Source organism: Ranitomeya variabilis, chromosome 5 (assembly GCF_051348905.1).
Source record: "Ranitomeya variabilis isolate aRanVar5 chromosome 5, aRanVar5.hap1, whole genome shotgun sequence".
Lineage (NCBI taxonomy): Eukaryota > Metazoa > Chordata > Amphibia > Anura > Dendrobatidae > Ranitomeya > Ranitomeya variabilis.
Genome location: NC_135236.1, coordinates 598,738,271 through 598,764,503, shown reverse-complemented (window position 1 = coordinate 598,764,503; position 26,233 = coordinate 598,738,271). Strand labels below are relative to the sequence as shown.

General features: G+C 41.5%; 1 protein-coding gene across 1 annotated transcript in view; it reads right to left on the bottom strand.

Moving 5' to 3' along the window:
• The window catches only part of LOC143776553 (ankyrin repeat and KH domain-containing protein 1-like), a 196,800-nt gene that overhangs the window by 39,527 nt on the left and 131,040 nt on the right, over positions 1 to 26,233 (bottom strand). The window contains exons 12-21 of the mRNA XM_077266025.1: positions 21,983 to 22,110; positions 19,937 to 20,080; positions 18,879 to 18,966; positions 16,603 to 17,310; positions 15,389 to 15,528; positions 15,195 to 15,306; positions 6,259 to 6,404; positions 5,947 to 6,089; positions 5,623 to 5,836; positions 3,145 to 3,320 (exon numbers count right to left, since the gene is read on the bottom strand). Coding sequence (XP_077122140.1) covers positions 3,145 to 3,320; positions 5,623 to 5,836; positions 5,947 to 6,089; positions 6,259 to 6,404; positions 15,195 to 15,306; positions 15,389 to 15,528; positions 16,603 to 17,310; positions 18,879 to 18,966; positions 19,937 to 20,080; positions 21,983 to 22,110 — 1,999 coding nt within the window. The remainder of the gene's footprint in view (positions 1 to 3,144; positions 3,321 to 5,622; positions 5,837 to 5,946; positions 6,090 to 6,258; positions 6,405 to 15,194; positions 15,307 to 15,388; positions 15,529 to 16,602; positions 17,311 to 18,878; positions 18,967 to 19,936; positions 20,081 to 21,982; positions 22,111 to 26,233) is intronic.

Sequence of the window (26,233 nt, the reverse complement as noted above, 5' to 3'; positions counted from 1 at the left end):
AGTCTCCCGAAGGTTTTTTTTTTTTATTGAGAACAAGTGAGAATAATGGCCCTTGCCTCTTTCTGAGACGGGTACCGGGATGATTGCCTCTAACTCTAACACCTGGATGTTCGTCCACATAGAGGCGTCTAAGAGCGGACAGGGTCTGGTTACTACAAATCTTTCTGGGGGAAGGTTGGAGAACTCTAGTTTGTATCCCTGAGCAATTACCTGCAGAATCCAAGGATTTTGGGATATTTTCTGCCAACCCCTAGAAATTTTTGTAATCGACCTCCCACCTTGAAAGGGCTGGATTTTTTTTGTGTTCTCCTCAGGGAACCCCTTCTTTTTATCTGAGGCTTTTTCTAAAATGTCATCTAGAATAGGCCCAAATACTTTATTCCCTGAGAATGGGATTCTGCACAGTTTATTTTTTGATTGGATATCCCCTGACCAAGTCTTTAGCCAGATAGCCCTTCTGGCCGCGTTGGACAAAGACTCTTCTGGCCGCGAAGCGTACAGACTCTGCTGAAGCGTCCGCCATAATGCCTGTTGCAAGTTTAAGTAACGGAAGAGATTTGAGAGATTTAGCAGCCCATATCGGGCATTTATTTTTCCCGGATTTTTTTCTTTCAGGTGCGGGGATGGGATGCTCTGCCTAGAATACATAGAGATACCACCAGTAGATAGGGAAGTAGGGGGAGGGGTGAGCATTGTGGTATGGCTTAGATTAGCCCACTCACGTGCCCCTAAAGCTGGTCAGTCCCCTCAGGTCTGGCTGTGTCTTCCATAGCGAAGATAGTTTAGCCGAGTGCTCCCTGTCAGGATGGCCGGCGGCATAAAGACCCCCTTGTGACATTTATATAGGGTTTACCTGGTTGATCCTGCCCTCCTTACCGCATCCCTGCGGCTGACCGTGCTCCGAGGCCTCACCGGAGGCCGGCGCTGCTGCTGGCGTCCCCGTGCTCCGGCGCTCGGCGCAACCGGAAGTGACGCGGCCGCTGGACCCAGAAGTGGCCGCTTGGAAGCGGTCTCTGGAGAAAGATGCGGCCGCATAATGGGAATCGGTCGGTGCTGGAAGCGACCGCCGCATTCACCCCCCAGCAGACAGGTGCCCGGACCGAGAGCCCCCTGTGCAGAGGAAATGGACCCGAACCCCAGGAGCAGCACTACACTGGGGAGGCTGAGGGACCCCCCATAGCAGGTATCAGCCGCAGATATCTTGCGGCAGGGAAGGGAAAGGCTGGGCCCCCCGATCCCCACCATCTGCACAGCACCATCGGAGGAAAAGCTTGCCGTTCCTATCCACAGTGGGACAGAAAAAACACTGGTGGGTGGAGTGGGGAGGGTCCTTTTAACCGCTTGTTCTTCCTGTCCCACTGAGGGTAAGAAGGACGTCCTCCAATGGTGCCGTCAGGTGGTGAACTGGAAAATAAACGGCTGCGTTTCTGTGCGGAATTTTCCGCAGCATGGGCACAGCGGATTTGGTTGTCCATAGGCTTACATGGTACTGTACACGGCATGGAAAACTGCTGCGAATCCGCAGGGCCAAATACGCTGCAGATCCGCAGCCAAATCCTCAACGTGTGCACATACCCTTAATCACTTGCGGATCTGTAGCGTTTCTGCGTGGAAAAAAATGCTGCAGATCCGCTGGAAATCTGCAATGTGTGGACATACCCTTAAATTTACCGGGTGCGTGTCTCCAGAAGCATGAGCTGGGCATAATGTGCTGGGCACTTCAATGTACGGGCACTACAATGGCAGATTGCGATTTTCACTTAGCAACATTTTCCATTTTCTGGAAAACAACCATGAAATCAAAATAAATCACTACACCTGTAAAATTCCCAGAGGGGTGTAATTTCCAAAATGGGGTCACTAGAAGGGCGATTCTGCTCTTCCGTCACTTAGGGGCTCTGTATATGGAGTCCGCAAACTATTCTAGGAAAACCTGTGCTCCCTCCCGAGGCTGGCCACGTAGCTAAGCATTACTATATAGTACATATGGGGTACTAACATGTTCAGCAGAAATTATGTGTCCAATTTTGGTGCCATTTCTATCCATTTTCCCATGTGAAAAAGTAAAATCTGCGGCACTCCTTCCCCTTTGAGCTTCAAAAGTAGCTTTCGACCACATATGGGGTATTGATGTGTACAGGAAAGTTTGGGTAAAAAATTGTTCAGTTTGTTTTCTCCTATTAGGACTTTTGAAAATTAGAAAAAAAACTCAAAAATAATGTTTAGGGATAACTAACAGGTAGAAAACCAGACAACAAACCCCCCCTAAAAAGTACCTTATAATTCAATCATTAAAACATCATTAAATAGAGTAAACATCAAAACTAGGGGGTCAATAATATAGTACAAAGGCAGATGCCAATTTAGGTATATTTGGGAGGGGGGCAAAAAACATATTCTCACCCTACAGGGCCCTAACAGGTCCCTTCCTGGCTGTGGAGGTTGGCACCCTAATTGATGACGCTGTGGCACCCCAGCTCAACCTTCGGTAACCCTAAATGGCCCTAGACCACCCTAGAAATTAAACCAGGATACACAGAAAAACACACACATACATATACATCCGAAAAAAGACAATCTTGAGTGGTGAGACCCAATTGTCTCACTCAAAAAAGTAATGGAGTGCTGTAAACTTCTCGGAGTGTCCTAAATCAGGACTTATCTCGAAGTAAAAAAGGTTGTGGGTAGAGAAGCAGCTAGAATGAATTTATCTCGTAGTCAAAAAAAGTAATCAGCTTCGAAAAACAGACCCCCTGATAGATATCCATTTCCAAAAAACGTCTGTGTATCCTGGTATCTGATCGGCAAGCTAGATGTTATGGAGATGAGCAGCTGAACAGATTGTTGTCATTTTTGTTGGAAAAATTTCAAAATAACTTATTTTGTTCAGTGAAATCCCAGGTGTTTGTATGAATGAGTCAAATAGGTGGTCCTATTCAGTGGAAACGGTCACTTGACTCATATATACAATCACCAGGGGGGTTCAATGAATAAAATAAAAGTTATACTGAATTTTTCATAAAAACCTTTATACCATTCTGCTCAGCTTCTCCATCTCTATACCATTCTGTCCAGAGCTGACTGCAGATAAAACAAGACAGGTCCCTTAAAGTAGAAGTTTTATTTTAATTCAGTAATACTCACCGATTAATAAGAAGCTCACAGAATTTGTAATGTCCTTTATCTGCAGCTATAGTCAAAGCAGTATCTCTTGACGAAGGCACGGGTGGAGAGTTGACATCTGCTCCTTTGTCTAATAGCACTCTGCCCACCTCGGCATAACCTCCAGAAGCAGCTTCCATCAGAGGAGTAAGGCCGGTCTATTAAAAACAATAAATGGTTTAGGAGGACCTGTCAGACGACAAGTGTGAAATAAGAATCTGAAAAGAGGATCAACCTGTGGCCACTGTGCAACTTAGTGGTAAAAAAAGAGTAATCACAACTTGAAGTTTGTGGAACCCAAATGGTATAATTTGGAATGCTCAACTTGAGAATTTTCTATATGCATCATGACCATAGTGTCTCAGATTAATTGGATGTGTTATAAATGTTAGGTTGGTGGCAGTCTGACTGCCAGGACCCCAACCTATCCCAAGAAAATGTGGAAATGTGAATTCATTTTCTTGGAGTCAAGACCTTATCTTAAGTCTCAATGATGATGTCTTAAGAGTAAGTAGATCACCACTGTTCTAAGCTCAAATGGAGCCACTGCACCTCAACAAATACCAGTTTCTTTAGGGTGGTAAGGTTTCGAGCTTCAATGCCAATATTTATCGGACTTTGAAAAAATATGTTGCTTAAATTATGTGAACGCCTGATCATCACAACAATGAGTCTGTTAGAGGTATTAATTTCAGGATGTCCCCCTTTGGTGACTTGGCTAGATGCTGCCCCTATAGTTGGCCTTTTGGTATTGCCATTGAATGCTTTCTTAAATTTGTCAATAAATAATTCAGTAAAGTCCACATAGACTATGAAACAGTTATTAGTCAACTGTCAAATTACTTTTGAGACACGGAAAATGGAGGAACTGTGTGACTAGCAGCTGCAATAATTGTGTAAACCTCCTTGGAGTTAAGATGGAAGTCTACATTTCAATCAATCACAGATTGATGGCTTTGTTATACTGGCATACAGGGATTCCATTATGAAAATCCTGCCCTCAACCATGGACCCAACCATAGTTCCTCATTCACCAGTGCCTTGGAACAACAAGCAACTGTTTACTAAAGCTTTACAAGCAAGATTGTAGTAAATATCAATGAAAGGAGATTAAATCTAGTTTAGTGTACCTCTGAGATCTTGCTATGCCCGCAATGTGAACCCTATTATGGAGCCATATTTCCCTGCGGTGTAGGAAGGCAAGGTTTTATCTCATACTTGTTCTTTCATACAAAACCAGTAGATAAGAATGGCCGTTACACTCCCATCCTTCACAATATTTACCTGATAACCATGAATTTATGAGGCTTAGTCCAGAGCTTTAAATCCTGCTCTACTGTAAGTTTACAATATGGAGTCAAAGCTCCAGTAATCTAGGAGCAAGTCAGGTCTCTGGCAGTAAGGCACAGCCAAAGATCCTCTGAAGAATACTGTATTATTTTATTACTAGCCATTAAAGGGAAGCTATTGTGTCCAATAACCGGATTAACATGCAGCAATAGGGTTAATTTTCAGGTTAATAGCATTATGAAGGTGCCCGGTCGCTGTACTGCAAGTATGGCATCCGGGAAAAAGTGAGCTTTATTTCTCCCAGGAGCTGCTGGCTTTCAGTTATGCAGGTGTGGCAGCACAGCTTCAGTCATCACTCACTATACTGTGGGTAGCGACTGTAAGCACTCCCAGCACTTTGGCTGACAGTTCGCTCAGCAGTGCATGACCGGCTGTTAAGGTGCTGCTTACAGCTGCTGCTCACAGTATGTCAGAATTTGATCCAAGTGTCGTCTTACGGAGATCAGATTCTCTCGCATGAGAGAATTACAGGACAGGTGAGGAGACAATGGAGGACTTCATTTCTCCATCTTCTCCATTGTCTCTGAGTTTACATTGCACTGAATTAGGATAACATCCGAGCGCAGTCCGATGCTTCACACGCACCCATGGACTTGTATGGGTGCACGTGATTGGAATATCGGAGCCATTCGCAACGTGCTGCAATTGTTTTCTCATGCCAAATCGGTATGAAAAAATAATCAGATCTGCACTGCTCCATAGTACAACATTGGGCCAAGTGCTATCCGATAAAACATCGCATACCACTCTGCAGTATAATACGCTTATATGAGCGAGCCCTTGCTGAAAAACCTGTCTTTGTTATACCTGTATGCATTTTGGACAGACGGAAGTGCAGAAACTCCCAATTTTTGCCATTTAGTGTATTATCTATGCAATGAGAACATTTTCTGAAAGGGACAGTGATTCATTTACTACAGAACTCCATTTCTACCAATATCTTATATGTAAAAATATTTGTTTCAGTAATAGGAAATTTGTTCCTTGGCAAAAGGCTGGGGGAGCAGATTTTTCACATTCGCTTATATCTACCAACTTCTGATAACTTACAGAAGCTGTACATAATAGGCAGGTTAAGACATTTGTACTTTTTTAGAAGGTATGACATACCTTGGCTCTGTGTTCAACATTAGCTTTCCTATCCAGGAGAAGACTCACGACTTCAGCTCGTCCCTGAAAGCATGCTAATGTGAGAGCTGTATTGCGATTGGTCTCAATCTGAGCATTAATGTCCGACCCCATATCAAGAAGCAGTTTAACTGCAGGAACGTGGCCATTCATAGCGGCCAACATTAGGGGAGAAATGCCCAATTTACTACCGGTCCTGAAAAACAAAAAAAAATCCCCACAAAACTCGTAAGACATACCATTAGCAGAGAATGAACATGGAAATAGAAGCACTTGTAAAACCGTAACATGCAGGCAAACAATTACCTAGAATTAATTTCTGCCCCAGCATTTAACAAAATCTTGATAATATTGACATATCCACCAGATGCAGCCAAACTGAGCGGTGTATAGTCTGAGACATTTCGGTGCTCTTTGTTGGCTCCTCGAGACAAAAGCAGCTCAACAACCTGTCAATTGCAACAGAAAAAAAAGCATTTCTTGGTTAAAAGACAACTTCTTAACAAAACTAAACATTTTAAGTTTCTAAAATCCATGACATAACTGTATGACTGCTGATGGATGACCCTATCAGGCCAAACTACATACCGAGCACCAGGGAAGATATTCCTGACTCACCTCTTGCCGGCCCCCAGAACATGATAGAGACAAAGGTGTATCCTTGGTGCGCTCAGACTGTGCCTCAATATCCGCGCCCTTGTCTAAGAGGATTTCAACAACCCCTGCATGTCCCGCTGTAGCTGCCAAAATCAGAGGCGTGAAACCTGAAACACAATGCAACAATGTAAAATGGCACATAGCAAAAAACGTAGTTATTACACTTCAATAAGAGTGGCCGCCTGTTAGTAATAGGGGTAAGCAAGGCTTCAGTATTTCCGATCCACTTACATGGACAATGGGGGAGGGCTGACTTGCTTTACTGTGCCCACCCTAAAGCATAGCTTCTTCATGTAAAATGCTACTTTTTCAGAGGCTTAGGCCCATTAACAAATATGTCTTGCCTGTCCATGCACCCAAGACCATGTCTTACTACTAGCTGTCTTTTCTCAGACACAGACCCACTGAGTTTCTCTTATCCATACGCACAGCAGTGCTAAGAATGGGTCCCAGTCTCCGGTCTGACACTCAGCATGTGTGGTTCTCCGTTTTGTGGATCAGATTGGGCTATTGAAGTGTATGTGGATCCGTTAGACCAATGAATCTAGAAAGACTGACTTTGTACCACAGAGTTCCATCTAAGTTTCATCTATCTTTAATGGATCCAGTTTAGAATCAATGGATAAACCGATCAGACAGCCTAGCAGAAAAAAAAAAGGCGAGAGATGGATACAACTAGCATGACGTCTTAGGAGGAGGGCAGGAAGCAGTCATTTCTCTCAGATGGTAAGAAACTCACATGGACTTGCAGAGTAACTGAATGTGAGCGAAGCGGCTAGTCTTCGCTGTGGCTGCTAAAATCAAAGTACAGCCGCTCTGCTCCAAAAACTGGTGACAACAACCGATTGTTGGAGGTCCAACACAGAGACCAATCTGAAAATGATTTCATATCTTAAGGACAGGCCGAAGTAGTGGACAAGCCTTGTGTAAGAGGCGTACATCTGTAGTTGAGGTTTCTTATGCCAGTTTTGATAAACTGTGCGCTGCAGTAGGATGAGCAAAAATCCTTAACCCATTCATGCCAGAGCCTGCTTTCACCTTTGTGACTGTGCCAACTTTTACAATTTTGACCGGTGTCACATTATGTGGTAATATATATTGGAACTCTCCAATGGATCTCAGTGATTCCAAGAATAAATGTTCGTTACATATTGTACTTCATGATAGTGGTAACATTTCTTGGATATATCCTGGGCCTTATCTACGCGGGACAGATTATTACTAGCGATGAGCGAATATACTCGTTACTCGAGATTTCGAGCACGCTCGGGTGTCCTCAGAGTATTTTTTTCAGAGATTGTTTTTCTTGCTGCAGCTGAATGTTTTACATCTGTTAGCCAGCATAAGTACATGTGGGGGTTGCCTGGTTGCTAGGGAATCCCCACATGTAATCAAGCTGGCTAAGAGATGTAAATTATTCAGCTGAGGTGAGGAAAACAAAACACCAAGCACTAAAAAATACTCGGAGGTCACCCGAGCGTGCTCAGGAAATCTCGAGTAACGAGTATATTCGCTCATCACTAATTATTACGTCCATGTGATCGTGCACGCACTCAAGCTGTGAACGCTTGATCGCCGCCAGGTGTCAGCTGATTCTGACAGCTGACACCCGGCACTCAGTGCCAGGAGCGGTCCCGCACCACTCCCGGGACTTTAACCCCCCTAAATGCTGCAATCGAACGCGATTGCAGCATTCCGGGAGCAGGCAGAGGGATGAAAGCACCTCTGTCCTTGGATCAGAGACACCACGGCGTGAAGCACGTCCCAATCGTTGCCATGGTGACCCGAGAACGACATCTGGGTCGCCAGATCTAGTAAAGTTTCTAGATCATGCTCAGAGCATTGTCAGCAGCTTTATCTGTCAGTGCAGAGCTGACAGTTGCATAGCAATAGGGTGGTTTCACATTTGCGTCTGTATGCAGCGTATCATCCGCACAGATCCGCATGCATCAGGAGTACCTATCTAACATGGCGTACGCAGGGACATGCCCATTGAGACATGCCCTCCTGGAAATATCGAACGCATGCGCATAAAAAACGCAAACGCAGGCAAAAAAATGCATACAAAAGCATGCACACGCAGCGTTTTTTTTGCCATCATGCGTAAGCTGATGTGGATAAAAAAAAAACACTGTGTAAGCATGCAGATGATAAGCTGCGCACATATACACAAATGTGAACTTACCCATAGGGATGATAAAATAATTGTAAAAATATATTTTTAAAAAACTCAAAAGATTGAACCCATACATAAATATTTGTATGAAAAAATAAATAGTACACATTTGTTATAGCCGTGTCTTGAACGACCTGATCACCATAAACAAATAAAAAACAAGGCAAAAAACAGTGCTTTACCATCATACCGCTGAACAAAAAGTGGAATAAACCGCAATCAAAAAGAAGGAAATAAACAAATAGAGGACCGCTGACTAAGACCTCTTGTCCTGCAAACAAGCCGCCATACAGCTTTATCAGCTGAAAAATAAAGTTATAGCTCAGAATGAAGTGATACAAACAATTATTTTTTCTATAAAATAATTTTTATTGTGTAAAAGCGCCAAAACATACAAAAAGATATAAATGGGGTATCGCTGTAATTGTACCCGAAAAATAAAACTGCCTTATCAATTCTACCATACACAGCATGACATAAAGCCCCCACCTTTATAAAAAAAAAAAAAAAAAAAATCATGAATTGCTGGTTTTTGTTCACTCTGCCTCCCAAAAATGGCACCAATAAAAACGTCAACTCGTCCCGCAAAAAACAAGCCCTCACACGACTATCGGCCAAAATATGGGACAATATGCAATATTTGGGGCTAAAAATATATTTGTGGGGAAAATGTGATTTGTTTTTATTTTCACAGCTCAATGTTATAAACTTCTGTGAAGCACCTGATTGTTCAATGTGCTCACCACACATCTAGATCCGTTCCCTGAGGGGTCTAGTTTCCAAAATGGTCTCGCTTGTGGGGGATTTTCACCGTTTCAGCACATCAGAGGCTCTCCAAAAGCAACATGGCGTCCGCCAATTGTTCCAGCAAATTTTGCATTAAAGTGTCAAATGGCGCTTCTTCCCTTTCAAGCCTTTTCACGCTCCCAGACAGTGGTTTTAGATGATATAGAGGATATAACACATGCCAAAGAAGGACAAAAAAAAGTCCCAAGAGAAAAAGGCTGTATGAGACCTGTTGTAGATATGGTAAGTAAAGACCACCCGGTCACACCACGATATACAGAGGAAAGAGCCCCACGTGTATCGCCACAAATCATGGCTTCCTCAGGGGAAAGTAAAGAGGGAAGGTTGTATGTTGTAGTCAAATAAATTACCTATGGGGCAGGTGTGTTGAGGTAGAATGGTGTCCAGAAACAGCAAGTACGAAGTGAAGAGGAGATCACTTCCTGGCACACGCTGGACGGCGTAAATGCGCATCTGAATTCACCGCGATCGCATAATAGCATAGTAAAGACGAAACAGCGCATGCGCATAAGAGGTACAGTGTGTAGGACCTGTAGGTCACATGTTAGGTCCTGCGCATTGTAAATCCCCATCGGTGAAGCCCAAAGAATGAGTAAGAGGACCCATGACTAACATGTCTTTACATCAGCACAATTTGTGAAACAATTTTTTGTTATGCAGTTATAAGGGTTAAAAATTGTCCAGCGATTTCTCATTTTTCCATAAAATTTACAACACTTTTTTCAGGGACCACCTGACATTTCAAGTAACTTTGAGGGGCCTATATGACAGAAAATACCCAAAAGTAACACCAGTCTAAAAACTGCACTTCTCAAGGTACTCAAAACCACATTTAAGAAGTTTATTAACCCTTCAGGTGCCTCACAGGAATTCATGGAATGTGGAAGGAAAAAAGAAACATTTAACTTTTTTCCCATAAAAATCTGTTGTGCAATTTCTCCTAAATACGCCAATACCCCAAATTTGGTGGAAAACTACTGTTTGGGTGCATGGCAGGGCTCCGAAGGGACAGGGCACAGTTTGAGTTTTAGAAGACAAAAATGTCTTGAATCAAGAGCCGACGCCATGTTGCGTTACGAGGGCCCCTGAGGTGCCTAAAAAGTGGAAACCCGCACAAATGACCCAAATTTAGAGACTGGATCCCTCAAGGAATATATCTAGATGTGTGGTGCGCACCTTGAACCCTCAGGGGCTTCACAGAATTTTAGAACGTTTAGCCATGAAAATTAAACACACATTTTTTCAGCAAAAATGTTATTTTAGCCTCAATTTTTTTTTCAAGGGTAACAGGAGAAAATGGAAGCCCAAGTATGTCGTGCAAATTTTCCAAAGGACACAGGTACCCCATGTTTGTTGAAAAACTACTGCTTGGGCCCATGGTAGGGCTTGGAAAGGGAGTTAGAGCTATTTTGGCTGGAATAGGTTGCGAATACCATGTCACATTTGAGAAGCTCCTGACATGCCAAAACAGAAGAAACCCCCACAGGTGATCCCATTTTGTAAACTACACCTCTCAAAGAATTTATTTAGGGAAGTAGGGAGTATTCTTAAAATGCTGCCAATTATATACAAGTTTGTGAATTGCCTGAGTAAATGAAATATTACTATTTTTTCCACTAAAATGTTGATCTGACTCCAAGTTTGCAATTTTCAAAAGGGGTAATAGAAAATGCACAGAACAATTTGTTGTGCAATTTCTCCCGAGTACATCAATACCCCCATAAATGGTCAAAAAATACTTTCGAGGCACAGTGTAAAGCTCAGAAAGAAAAAAGCGCCACATTACAGTGCAGATGGTTTGAGGGGGCCATGTCACATTGGCAGAGCCACTAGGGTTCCAGAACAGCAGAAACCCCAATAAGTGACCCCATTTTACAAACTACACCTCAATGAATTAAATTTAGCGGTGCAGTGACCATATTGACACCACTGGGAAGTCACAGAATTTTATACCATTGGGCAGTGAAGAAAAAAGCATAAATCACCCTTCAAGTGACCCCATTTTGGAAATTACAACCCTTTGGGAATTTATCTACCGATGTAGTGATGATTATGACTCCATGGGTATTTTCCAGAAACCGGCAGAAGTGGATGTTGCTAAGCGAAAACTGCAAACTGCCTTTGTAGTGACCAGTACACTGTAGTGCCTGTACGTTGTAGAGCCTAGTGCGTTTTGGGGCTCAGTAGGGAGGGGGGCATTTGGTCTGCATGCGCAGAATTTTTTTCTTTTTTTGGGGGGGGGGAGGGGGTGGGCTTTTATGGGTACCATTTTCGGGCACAAGACATTTTTTGATCGCTTTCTATTCAGATTTTGGGGAGGCAGAAAGAAAAAAATTTAGGAATTGATTTTTTTTTTATGTCGTTCCACAAGTAGCAAAATTGATAAGGCAGCTTTATTCTTTGGGTCAGCATGATTACAGCAATACTCCATTTAAATACTTTTTATTGTTGTAAAATCAGCAAAAAACTATTTTATAGAGAAAAGCAAAGGTTCTCGCTGTTTTTGTTTTAAGGCGTGCACCAAAGGGTTAACTGGTGTGACAGATTTAAAGGTCGCAACAGTTAACTCTTTATACATAAATATACACATTTATTGGTTTAATATTTTTTCTTTTTAATTTGTGGGGGTTTTATTGTTTTTTTTATAGTTTTAAACCATATAACTATTTTTTTTTTTTTTACTAGTCTTGGTATGGGACTTAAATTTTTATTTCTCTGATCAGTTTCACACTTGCAGATCTAATAATCTTTTTATTTATATAGCACTAACATATTCCGCAGCGCTTTATATACATTATCATCGCTGTCCCCGATGGGCATCACAATCTAAATTCCCTATGAGTATGTCTTTGGAATGTGGGAGGAAACCGGAGAACCCAGAGGAAACCCACGCAAACACGGGGAGAACATGCAATCTTGCAGATGTTGTCCTTGTTGAGATTTTAACTCAGGACCCCAGTGCTGAAAGGCTGCAGTGCTAACCACTGAGCCACCGTGCTGCCATTTGCCGATTGCGGCATCTATGGGACCAGATACCATCAGGTCCCGGTCCCGATTAGGTCGCCTGAAAGCGCTACCACTCTGCAGAGCTTGCAGGACCCTGGGGGTCCCGAGCAGTCAACAGGTGCATGCATCAGTGAATTTGGTGCAGCATTCAAATGCTGTGAGCCACCTCCAGAAATTTTTACTCCAGTCTGGTTACTGAAGTATATTTTTATCAACTTTGGTGGCATAAATTGTCATAAAGCAGCAGGGTGACTTCACCTCCTCTCCACTTTTCTCAAAGTTGGTGGCGCTTACAACAGAAGTGAAAATGCTGTAGGTCACAAAGTTTTGTGCACAGTTGTGTAAAAATTGTGCATCATTTACAAGGTATGCCAGAATTCCGGAGAAACTTCTTTATGTTGGGCTATTTGTTTATTACGGTCTTGCAGAAAGTACATACATGTGTTTCTACACAACCTATTAGCCATGTTAGCCAGCTAATGACCTTCCTCCTTGTATTACCTTTGGTCAATTCTATAGCAAACCAGAAGTTTCTCCTCCCTCCAACCAAGCCACAGGGTTACTGAAGCAAGCTTGGTTTTTGGCTCGCCAAGCCTTTCAAGAAAAAAGCTATATATACACCATCAAATCCATAATCCTCCACTTGCCAAGTCTAAGACACTGGATACAAGACAAGCGGGTGCCAATTACTTGGCTAGTACACTACACCATGGCCATTAGGCTCTGTAGAAATATATGCATACGTGCATTTTCAGCAAGATCATAAAAAGAAATAAAGTCAATTACGTTTATTTGTTACAGCTTTTAAAGTGCACCTTTCAGTAGTTTTAGCATGTTAAACTGGCCACATCATGGGATGATGGCTGCCAAGCTGAATAAAACTATTTTTTTTTTTAAAGGGGGTGTTATTTGTTATTCATCTTTGGTAGCGTTGACTTCTTTCCTTGCATGATGACTTTGAAGCCTTTTGATAATGGATCAGACAGGGATGAAGATAAAACACGCCTAGAGAGTATGTCAGACCTGTGTGTGAGACATATAATGACACCAATCTGCTCTCCTCACTGATGTCCCTGTATAGGAAGGGCAGTAAGGTAGAGCGGTGTCTCACTACTAAGGCTACTTTCACACTAGCGTTAACTGCATTACGTCGCAAATGCGTCGTTTTGCCTAAAAAAACGCATCCTGCAAAAGTGCTTGCAGGATGCGTTTTTTCTGCATTGACTAACATTAGCGACGCATTTGCGACGCAATGACACACGTCGCAACCGTCCTGCGACGGTTGCGCCGTGCTGTGGCGGACCGTCGGGAGCAAAAAACGTTACATGTAACGTTTTTTTGCTCCCGACGGTCCGCTTTTTCCGACCGCGCATGCGCGGCCGGAACTCCGCCCCCACCTCCCCGCACCTCACAATGGGGCAGCGGATGCGCTGGAAAAATGCATCCGCTGCCCCCGTTGTGTGGCGGAGACAGCGCTAGCGTCGGGGACCTCGGCCCGACGTACTGCGACGGGCTGAGCCCGACGCTAGTGTGAAAGAAGCCTAATACCTCTACTTTCACAACATTGCCAACACTGATCGAATCCATCTATTTCCACACTAACAGCACCATGAGAGGACATTCAGATTTTTTCTTCCTGTGACTTGCTGCTGCTTTCTAGTGCATTAAGGAAAAAACATGTAATTGTAATTTAAATACAGCAGAAAAAATGCCAGCTACACCATATCACAGATAAGTTAGTCCTTGAAGCCCCTTAGCATTTAATTTTCTTCTTGTAGCTGAACATTGAACTAGATTGCCACATATATTTTAAACTGTATTTACCTGCCGATTAGCACCAAAGCTACAGGTAAATAGCATTTTTTTAACAGGTTATCTTTAAAATACCCTTAGCTACAGAAGCAATCAAAGTACTACACAGATTGGTATTTAATCTTGTGGACTTCAGCGTCACTCGTATCACAAAAGACTCATTTAGGGTCCCACAGTGAAGAAGGGTATGCAGTGGATAACCACATCCCCATGAAGGGCAAATAAGAGCTTTGTTGGCAATCCCTCAGTATTACTGCAATTGCTTGCATTTATTCACCTCTGCAGGTGAGTGAGCCTTAGGGTACCGTCACACAGTGCAATTTTGATCGCTACGACGGTACGATTCGTGACGTTCTAGCGATATCGTTACGATATCGCAGTGTCTGACACGCAGCAGCGATCAGGGATCCTGCTGAGAATCGTACGTCGTAGCAGATCGTTTGGAACTTTCTTTCGTCGCTTGATCACCCGCTGACATCGCTGGATCGTTGTGTGTGACAGCGATCCAGCGATGCGTTCGCTGGTAACCAGGGTAAACATCGGGTAACTAAGCGCAGGGCCGCGCTTAGTAACCCGATGTTTACCGTGGTTACCAGCGTAAAAGTAAAAAAAAAAAAAACGTACATGCTCACCATCTGATGTCCGTCCGGTCCCTTGCCGTCCGCTTCCCGCTCTGACTGTCTGCCGGCCGGAAAGTGAGAGCAGATCACAGCGGTGACGTCACCGCTGCACTCTGCTCTCACTGTACGGCCGGATCTGTCAGAGCAGGAAGCGGACGGCAAGGGACCGGACGGACATCAGATGGTGAGCATGTACGGTTTGTTTTTTTTTTACTTTTACGCTGGTAACCACGGTAAACATCGGGTTACTAAGCGCGGCCCTGCGCTTAGTTACCCGATGTTTACCCTGGTTACCCGGGGACTTCGGCATCGCTCCAGCGCCGTGATTGCAACGTGTGACCGCAGTCTACGACGCTGGAGCGATAATCATACGATCGCTGCGACGTCACGGATCGTGCCGTCGTAGCGATCAAAATTGCACTGTGTGACGGTACCCTTAGTGTAGGTAGCTTTGGTCAATGATTTAATGCAAGTACCTTTTTTGTCTCGGTGTTCAATATTAGCACAACGAGTTATTAGGACAGATACAAGCTCCTCATGGCCTCCAGCACAGCCGAGCGTTAATGCTGTATCATGATTGCTTTCAGTCTGTAGAGAAAAAAAAAGGGGGGGGCAACTGTCACATTTCAACCCAATCTACAGGAGTATACAAAATTTGGTATGTAATTACGTGTGCATCTATATCCACTGAAGTAAAGGCTGGTAGCAAAGCATCTTGATCTCCATTTGTTGAAGCTGACTGGAGTACAGAAGAAGAAACTGTCGTAGATGGGTCACTACCAGACACAGAAAATATTTTGTCGGATACACCTAAATGGGGAAAGAAAAAAGAGAAAAATTAATACATTGGTATGCACAGATAAATGCAGACAAACCTGAAAACCCTCATCTTATGAGGACCTCTTTTGGACTTAAAGGGGTATTCCCATCTCCAAGATCCTATCCCAATATGTAGTAGGAATAATAATAATATAAGGAAATAGCTCCAATTATAAAATGTAGTATAGTTCTTCTGATTCGCTATGTCACTTACCTCATGTGGGGCATTGTAAAAGCTTAGGTAGTCATGGTTATGACCACTCGTATACTGACGAAATGCTTAATGGTAGAAACCATGGATACCGAAGCTACTACAATGCCTGCACAGGAGTTAAGTAACAGTTAATCAAAAGGACGTTACAACATTTCTAATTAGAGGTATTTGCTAATATTATTACATCTACTACATATAGGATCTTGGAGATGGGAATACCAACCTTTACAGTAATACAACCATGCAGATGAATTGCAGTGCTGTATTTTTTTTACAATTCCAGAAACAAGTAATGATTCTGACTTCCTGCCGTAATCACAGGTACGAGTCTCCATAGTAACAGACAACACGATAACCAAGGGTAGCCTGATCCTGCAGTCGTACTCCAAATCTGTCACCAACTTTTTGCTAAACTACAGAATGAATTTGAGAAGTCGAGGACAGATGGGCTTCAGATTAGACTCCATTAACTCTATACAAGATGCAAATTGGTCCGTACAAACAACAGCAAACTGACATTATAAATATAAAGTCATTGGAACAAAAATAAAAACTAGTTACAAAGGTGGACATCATATATAGCTTTCATTTCTCTTATCTACAATCTCCCATATGGATAAACTTGGTCGTTAGAGCAGACACTTGATTTCTAATGAGGCTTCCAAGGATATTTCTATAAATCACATGCTGTGACCCACTACCACAAAAATGCAGATGCTGGAAAGTCGCCAATTGTTACCTGCAGATTTTTGCGTTTCAACTCGTTTTCACACCACACAAATTCGACATGCAAAAACACTCCTACCACTTACGCATTCCATATAGACTGGTTCATTTTTGTCAGTTCTTACCTGCCATAATGTCATCAAGAGTATCATTAAGCATTTGGGCAGGAGAAGCGATCATTAAATTTTCCGCAACTTGAGCAGACATGATATTACTACTGTCAAGCGTCTGTTCCAGGACGACATTACTGCAAGATATGACCGGTTCACTAGAACCTATTCCTGAAAGGCCCAAGTCATTCGATAATTTTGGCGCCATGTCCATGGGTGGCAATACCCTCTCTGCTTCACACGACTGTAGAAGTACTGTGTTGCAAACTGTACTTAATTGATCCAAGTCTTGACATTTCTCATCGGGAAAAATCACCTCTTCGACTATTAACGTAGAACTGCTAGGTAGAGAACAAGGGGGGAAAACAACAGTTTCTGGGTCAGGAGCATCTTCCAAGTTCTCTTTGCCAACTTGCTGCTGCGTTTTCATCTGCAATTGCCTTTCTACTTTTTGAAGTTCTTTCAGGATTTTCTTTTTCTTTTGAACCTGTTCTTCTCTGTTCTTTTTTAATTCCTCAATTTTATCTTTATTTAATGGTTCGCCCTGAATCAGTTCTAATGATTTTAGTTGTGCTCTTTCAATAGCACTAATTCGCTGACCAAGTTCATTGAGCTTTCCTTCCGTTTCCTCCACTGTGCAATCGGGAGGTTGATATTGCTGGAGAGGACATCTTGTTTCGGTGTCTGAACAGTGGAGATTATAAGGAGTCTTCTTGGATATACCTGTACAAAAAAAAAAAAAAAGTTTGCACACATTGATAATACATTTTTCTACAATGTTCATATTCTTGATCAGACTAGAGCCATTTTGTATGCCAGCGTTACTGCAAGATGAAATTTACAAGACAAATTACATGAGGGTGAACTATGCTCAGATCAGCTAGGATTTAAAGAGTTCTTTTCAACTCGGTTTTGGCATAGCCAAAGCATGAGTGCGGATTAGGATTTACCTGTCTGATATTGCAGGGCAGCCTTATTCTGACAGTCTATGGACAGCAGAGGAAACATTTCTTGTAAAAACAGACCAATCTTCGAGAACACGTCAATAATTCTAAAGTCCCACACATGTAGATTGAGATCCAACACCAGGGGTGGGGATTCTGGTGTAAAAGCTGCAAATAACTAGGCAATACCATTCTGCTGACCATTCACCGATCAGTCTATAGAGGGCCATGCCCCAATGACAAAGGTTATCGTATTAACCCCTTAATGCGCGGTGCTGCTTCTCTGTAGATTAGTCCGCACCCTCTTCACACAATCAGACTGAGTGCCAATATAAGCTTATATTGCTGGCCTAGAAGCCATCCATTTTATCCCTTAAACCACAGCCAATTTTTGTGTTTGTACTTTTGTTTCTCCTTTCCCTTTGTTTCTATATACGGTATATTAGGAGCTTGTTTTTTGCAGGATAAGTTATAGCTTTGAAGTTTCCAAGTGTGGTGAAATCGCCCCTAGGACTCCCATTTAATTCCTCGATTGTTGTAGGGGTTTTGATTTTAAGGTGGTCATTGTGTGATAAAAATGACCTGTAAATAGGATTCTTTGGATCACTATGATTATGGCGATACCAAATGTCTTTTTTTTTTATTTAGTGGTGAAAAAAAAGTTCAGAAGTTTGTATTGAAAATAAAATTAGAAAAGATTAAATGCCTTAGAAAATGGTGACAAAAAAACTAATTTTATTCTTCCAATAATGGGATGTGTGAGCAATTGCTTTTTGCAAAGAAATCTGACTTTTTTTGTTGTGGGGGGGGGTAAATACAATGTTTTGATTACTTTTAATTACATTTGTTTCCATAGGAGTGAAGACCGAAGGACGGCAATTCAGGCATTTCTAATTGGATTATTATTATTATTATTTGCTTTATGGTCACAAGAGGTGAGGACACCTGGACCTGGACCGTAGCCTCAGGAAAATATGGCAAAAAATGGAGCCTTCTACATCTCATTTAAATGGATTGATTCCATCTCCCCATTTTCTAACACTTATATGACAGACTCATGTGTAGTTTGGAATTGATATTTATCATAAAGAAACAATGCAAGAAAGAGCCTTTGTATGGAGGTGTAATTGATGGTGCATAAAGCAGCTTTGGAGAGCTATGCAGTAGGGCCCGAGTAACGAGCGGAGATACCATGTGCACAATTGTCTGCAGTGGCGTTAAGTGTGGACCCCTCGAAGACTTCCATATTCAACATCAAAGTGTGTCTTACAAAAAATGATTTCTTGGAACAATTGTCCATGTTAGAAAATCAATACCATTTCGGCCAGTGACAACTTAAGTGCTTACCTTTCCCCAAATCAATCTGGTCTGGAGGCTTATCTGGTTCTTGAGGTGGCACCACCATTGCAAGCGTATGCATTGGTACACAAGAGATCTAGAGCAACAAAGGAGTGACAACGTCAGGTCATAGCTGCTCACTTTACAGCAGACACAAGACAGCCATTACACTGTGGAAATTGAAAATCTAAATTGTGAATTTTCTTTGCTGCACATGCTGCTTGTCACTTGTCCCATTTCTTTAAAGAAATATTATATTATTAATCATTGGGAAATGGTCAGATTTACCAATATTCTGACATTTTGACAGCATATCACACACTAAGCGATTACAGTAGATGCGCCAACTTTATCATACTGGCAGTTTCATTGAGGTTTTCTCCCCACTCCCCGTCTTGGTGGTTACTTTAGTCTCTTCTTTTAAGCCTAAAACAGCCACAAACCAGTAACAGATGTCAAGTTTCACAGAGTTGCACCTGCATTTGTAGAGACTCCTAAGAAGTATCCAGCAAAGTGCAAACATTTATTCTTGGGCTCAAATCCTTACATTGGTCTCACATGATCTGGCATAACTGACACCACAATAGTGGCACCACAGTAAGGTTATGTGCACACAGTATTTGCAGCAGATTTTCCTGCACCAAAAACAAGAGTGTTGGAAGGAAAAACAGTACAAGTGTTTAGATGCTTCTTTACGTGCATTTTTCCCAATTCATTTGAATAGGTGAAAAACACAAAGAATTTACATGCTGCAGAAAAAAAAAATGTTGATGGCTCAAATCCAGAAAGGAGAAATTCGCAGCATGAGGTTTCTGAAGTCACATTCACTTTGCTGGTATTGTAAAGTGCAGGGTTTTTTTTACCCTTGAGAACTGCGAAAAAGCTCTAAACATTAAATCTGCACAAAAGTTCTAGAAAATTAAAACATTAATTAAATATATGCAGATTTTGTTGACATTTATGTAAAATTAGAAACAAAGTTTCCAACTAAGAGGTATGCATTGGAGAAAATACAAGAAAATGGCAAGAAAATAAGACAAATACACTGCACAGGAAACATAACTTACAGCAAAGGGATCCTGGAGCGCAGAGGTCAACTGACTGATATCAGTAGGGGGAACAGACATCGCATTTTTGGGGTAATCCAACAAATAAGAAACCACGTTTGTATGGCCTCCTTTTGCAGCTTCTATCAGCATTGTGGATCCATCCTGAAAAACACAAATAACTCCTCAAAGTTTATCCAACAAACCAATCTAAAATGTAATGGTGCCACTGTTTGTGGGAATTATATTTTTAATGCAGTCTATAGCATCCTAATGTTTTTTGCAACCTGGTTGTATTATAGGGGTAAGTTTATTTCATGTGAAAAATGGGCCTTAAAATAAATAGATGCTCTCCTTCCTACTGGAGCCTCAGTTCTTAGGCACCAGCTACCATGTCCTCTACTGGTCTCAAAAAGAGGTCACGTGATCAGTGACCAATCATAGCTACTGATACAATTCAGACAGTCTCCTCGCTCTCTTCTACTTCAGATGGAGTGTCAGTTTCAGACAGTCCATGGCCACTAGACATCCTCTCCCGAAATGGAGGGGACCAAGACAGCCAGGATCAGACAGCAGTGTACAGAAGCAGCACATTGCTAAGTTCTCAATGTAGCCCAAGAGGCGCACGTTCGGTCTCCGACAAGTACCTGCATTGTGCTCATACTGTGGTTTTAATTGGCAGAACAGTATATAAATAAAGGTCCCGGATTCATAAAAGTTATGCCAGAAAACACTTTTGCACCTGCCAAAATTGGGTGGTCTCACCCGCAAAAGTAGGTTCCTAAAACCGCACATAAAATTTTTTAAAAGTAGTGGCGTATTTAACATCATAAACGTTACTCCAGTCCATACGAGTCTGGCATATGAAACGCTAGTCTTAATGAATTGGGTGTCATGGTTTTGGAGGGACTTTGCACAGAAACAAAGCAAAAAGTGATCAGGAACTTGGTCTTTGATATTTCAGCATGATACTACATTTTTATTACAAGACTGAAGTAAACACAACCCTTACGGTCCATTTAGATAAGCCAATAATCAAGGAATGAGTGTTTGTAAAAATCCGTGTCGCCGACTATAGGCCTGTACAAACAGGCTGGCAAACTCTTAAGAAACTAGCAAAACATCTGTTTGTTGGGTGCAATGATTTTCTTTTTTAATCCTCCATCAGTGTAAAAAAGCAAGTAAACAACCGCCAATTAAAGGTGGTATGAGGGCCTGGATCAGGCCATGTAAACAGCACTTAGGCAGACTCACACGTCTTCTCAGCACGCATGCCCTCATTGTCCAAAACATCTAGTTTCAGAAGGATACATAAAATAATCTATCCTGAAACTTTATAAATTAAACTTAGGGCTCAACAACTTGGATAAGGTCAGTTCTCGTGGTCATAAAACGCAGCACATTGATTTCTCCAGACACCATGTATGAATTCGCTTGAACGGTACATCATGGCACCTGGTACACATGTGGGGCTGTGCAGGCTTCCATCATGTTGATGGCTGGGACGGGGTATAAACACTGATGAATGTGGAAATGATGAGCAGAATGTTTGTAATGTGAGCCACTATAAGAAGCCAATGTATCTGTCAGTGTAAAAGGGCCCCGATAGGTAGAATGCCAGCCTACTATAGGAAATCGACAAGGCCATTATCTGCAAGCCGTCTCTATAATGACCAAGGCCCACTTTCCTCATAGTAATACAGCACCGCCCACCGAGATGCCATAGGAAGCACACGAAATATGATCAAAGAAGAACAACAAGCTCCAGCATTCCAATAAGACAAGCATGCAAGATTGTATTCTGTGTTTATATTGCTTGGATTGTGCAACTCAAGGTTTATTGGAATGCTGGAGCCTCCATTTCTTCACAGGACCTAGAAGCAGACAAACTGGAGTTTCTTTACGTCTCCTTCAGACGTCTAATTCTCAGATTTTTACTGTCGCTGCTCCCCTTGGAGTCCGCTCACTATTCCATGTACACCACCACAGCAAGTGGCGTTCCTTGGGTGCAATTTCTATAATCCAGTCATTAACGGTTGCACTGCTGCGGTAGGATCAGTAACTCACTTTAAGCCTATGCGTTGGATCTGCTCCTTTTGCCAACAGCAGCTCAACAACAGCAAGATGTCCACCGGCGCATGCGAGGGACACAACGGTGTGATCATTATTGGCAGTAGCTTGATTAATGTTGGCTCCTAAAAGGTGGGGAAAAAGCACAAAAATAAGCACACCTAACCAGCACATGAGCAGGCTATTAACAACCCTCCCTGACCACACACATTTCCAGCTTTCATCGTACATGCGCCTTTAACAGATCTAGAATTTTTTCTCGGTTGAATATTCAAATAGTCTTTTCATCTTATTTTGCAACACAAGGGGCTTAATGTTTTTATCTGGTATTAAGGGGATAATGTAAAGAGAAGTAGGAAATACATTTTTTTTTTTTAACTCCTCAAAAGGGAATCGGTCATCCCCTGGACGAATTTAAGCTATTACTATGGGCATACAGGTAATAGAATGGTTAAACCAGTCTTTTTTTGTGGGATGGGTTTTATTGGCACTAGGAAAAAATGTATTTCACTCACCTATCACCTAGTTAATGCCCTGTCAAAAGAAAAGCACATAGCACTACAACTTATTTAAAATTTTTCAGCTGACTTGAGTGTGGTTTCATTGTTTGAAGGATGAGATGACTTATGAAAACCTTTTTTTTTTTATTTGCATACGACTTCTTAACCCCTTCCCGACATGTGCCGTATATATATTGCTCTGCGGGAGCTGCGTCCCTGCACACAGAAGTATATGTACGGCGCCACGATCACGTGGGCTCACGCTGAGTGCTGCGGTGATCGGGGGCGGGAGCCAGCTCTGTGTGGGGGCTCTTTAACGCGTCCTGTTATTTCCGGTAACGGAGAAACCAGTACCAGAGGTTTCAGATTCCGTGTGTGTAATACTTGTGAAATTAGATTACACTGGTCAACAGCATTTTTGGTGCCAAAGATATTTCATCGAATTTAGGGTATTTTTGGGGTGCTGATTCTGAATATGTCATCAGTTTTGCCAGATTGGCTCAAGTTTTTGAGATTTTTGGTATCTTATTTATAGCACTTGTTGGTAAATGCGACGTATCATCTCATTAATTTCTTTGGATTAGTACTTGAACTGAGCAGTTCTCAATATAGTTTTGTGTTAATTAGTGTTCTAAAAGTTTGTTCATAGCTTGATTTTTGCACTAACTTTATGTTGTTGTCTGTTTTCCAGTGAAAAGCATGAACTCATCAAGAAGAAGTTGTCTTAACGATCCAGACTCATTCTGTTACATTTGTGGTGAATACACACTGCCAAAACATAGAAGAAACATAACAGACTTCGTAAAAAAAGTGTATTTTGCCTATTTTGGGGTTATGCTTGGGGACCAAGACAAGTTTTGGGCACCACACATAGTGTGCAAAGCATGTATCGAATTATTACGAAAATGGAGCAAAGGACAAAGAAAAAGCTTCAAATTTGGTGTTCCAATGGTGTGGAGAGAGCCAAAAAATCATCATGATGACTGTTATTTATGGTAAACACAGGTACAGGCACATCTTCACAATGAGGGACAGGCCTTCTTGCAGATTCCATGTTACTCCCATTTTCGTTTCTTATGCTTATTGAATCCTTGCACTTGCACTGCACAGAAATAACAGTCATCATGATGATTTTTTGGCTCTCTCCACACCATTGGAACACCAAATTTGAAGCTTTTTCTTTGTCCTTTGCTCCATTTTCGTAATAATTCGATACATGCTTTGCACACTACGTGTGGTGCCCAAAACTTGTCTTGGTCCCCAAGCATAACCCCAAAATAGGCAAAATACACTTTTTTTACGAAGTCTGCTATGTTTCTTCTATGTTTTGGCAGTGTGTATTCACCACAAATGTAACAGAATGAGTCTGGATCGTTAAGACAACTTCTTCTTGATGAGTTCATGCTTTTCACTGGAAAACAGACAACAACATAAAGTTAGTGCAAAAATCAAGCTATGAACAAACTTTTAGAACACTAATTAACACAAAACTATATTGAGAACTGCTCAGTTCAAGTACTAATCCAAAGAAATTAATGAGATGATGCGTCGCATTTACCAACAAGTGCTATAAATAAGATACCAAAAATCTCAAAAACTTGAGCCAATCTGGCAAAACTGATAGCATATTCAGAATCAGCACCCCAAAAATACCCCAAATTCATTAAAATATTTTGGACACCAGAAAAAAAAATTTTTTTTGTTGACCTGTGTTATTTATATAACAAAAAAAAAAAATAGCTACATCAAAATTCACCAAAAGTTCCTCATGTGAACAGTCTTAAAAGAGCTTTTACATACATGCCATTAGTTCATGGTATAAAAGCCTGAAGACTGGTTCTGTTTAAAGCAACATTCCAGCAGTGTGTTTTTATTGAAGCGCTGGAGTGGTGCTTCTAATGTAAGGTCACTGCCCCAACTCTCATACTTACATGCCGCTGTTTTCATCTCTTATGACCACCACACCAGTCACCAGCAGTTTGTGACCTACTGGTTTGCTCCACCAGTGTTTGTTGCAGCAAGCCGGAGGTCACAACTCAACGGAAGTCTATAGACAGCCTCATTCTGGCTCTCAGACTTACATCGCGAGCTTGTGACGTAGCTTCTGACTTCCAGCAAGTCAGAAGTCATGGTCACAAGATGGTGCCGCAGAAGTGGAGCTGAGCGGAAAAAAGGTAAAGACGGTGGCAGGTAAGTATGAGACAGGGGTGTGGGACCTTCGTTCAGTAGCACCAGCCCAGTGCTACAAAACACACGGTGGTGCTTTAACAGCTTCTTCTTACGTCCACAGAAAGGACCCAATGCGTTCAGCAACACAAATTAAAATGTATAAGAAAAAAAAAAAATACATATTGCATAAATGCCAACGATGCTTATACACAGACTGCACAAACATGCCTGACATCAAGTCATGGGGAAATGAAAGGAGGATACAATCATTAAAATGTTACAACATCAACTAACATCTATAGTCCATATTTTAGTGACTAACAACCTGCCGCTAGTCTTCCTTCCTTATGACTAACCATGACATGGGATCGCCAAGCATGTCAATGGCTTTCTTTTACTTCAAGGACTTTCAGTAAGAATTTTAAAGACTATTTTTGTCACTGAAAGTTGATGTATGAACCAGCCTTATGAAAGGTAAGCCTAAGTAAAGCAGTTAGCTGGATGTTATCAATTACATCAGTGATATTAGGAGCTAGGAACAGCTACATAAATTGGATAGAGGTTGGCTAACATATGGAACAGCACATGTAGTAGCCCATAGTCTACACTAAACACATAACACAATCCATCTCCGTTATTTCAGCAGCAGCGAAGATCATGAGTATAAAACCGCTATGGACAGATGAAGTGAAAATTCCACCAACAGTGGTGCTGGAGCCATCAAGTAGGCGCTGAAAAGGCTATATAATTTTTAGGAGAGGAGAAGCAATATATAGTGTATGTGTCAGTTTATGGGAAAAAAATAAAGTACAGTAATCAGTGAGAGGCATCTTTACACCTAGCAGATTATTTTTTTTTTGGTAGTTTCTACAGAAAAAAAAAATCTGCTACATTTAATTTCTGCGATTTGTGTCCTCAAAATTTGCTTATCCTAATCCAAGTTATAATCTTTAAAAAATAGAAGTATTGAGATAGATATTTTAATGAATGAGCAAGAAAGAGAAAAAAGGCACTACCGTAAAAGCCCGCACACTACACCAAATAGTAATAATATAAAGCTTTATTAAGTACACCAAAACAGCAGAAAAAATGCATAAAACATAAGTAAAAACAGAGCAATAGCACCCCACTCCTGGACCCCCTATGCTGTGAAGGCACTACATCCACAATCCAAATGGTAAATAGAATGATGACAATAAATACATAATTACAAAAAATATCAACATGAATATAAATATACAATAGTAACCATACACAATCCCAATGGTTAATAGAATGATGACAATAAATACACAGTAACAAAAATATCAATATAAATATACAGTATATATATACAGTATATGTATATTTATATTGATATTTTTGTTACTGTGTATTTATTGTCATCATTCTATTAACCATTGGGATTGTGTATGGTTACTATTGTATATTTATATTCATGTTGATATTTTTTGTAATTATATATTTATTGTCATCATTCTATTTACCATTTGGATTGTGGATGTAGTGCCCTCACAGCATAGGGGGTCCAGGAGTGGGGTGCTATTGCTCTGTTTTTACTTATGTTTTATGCATTTTT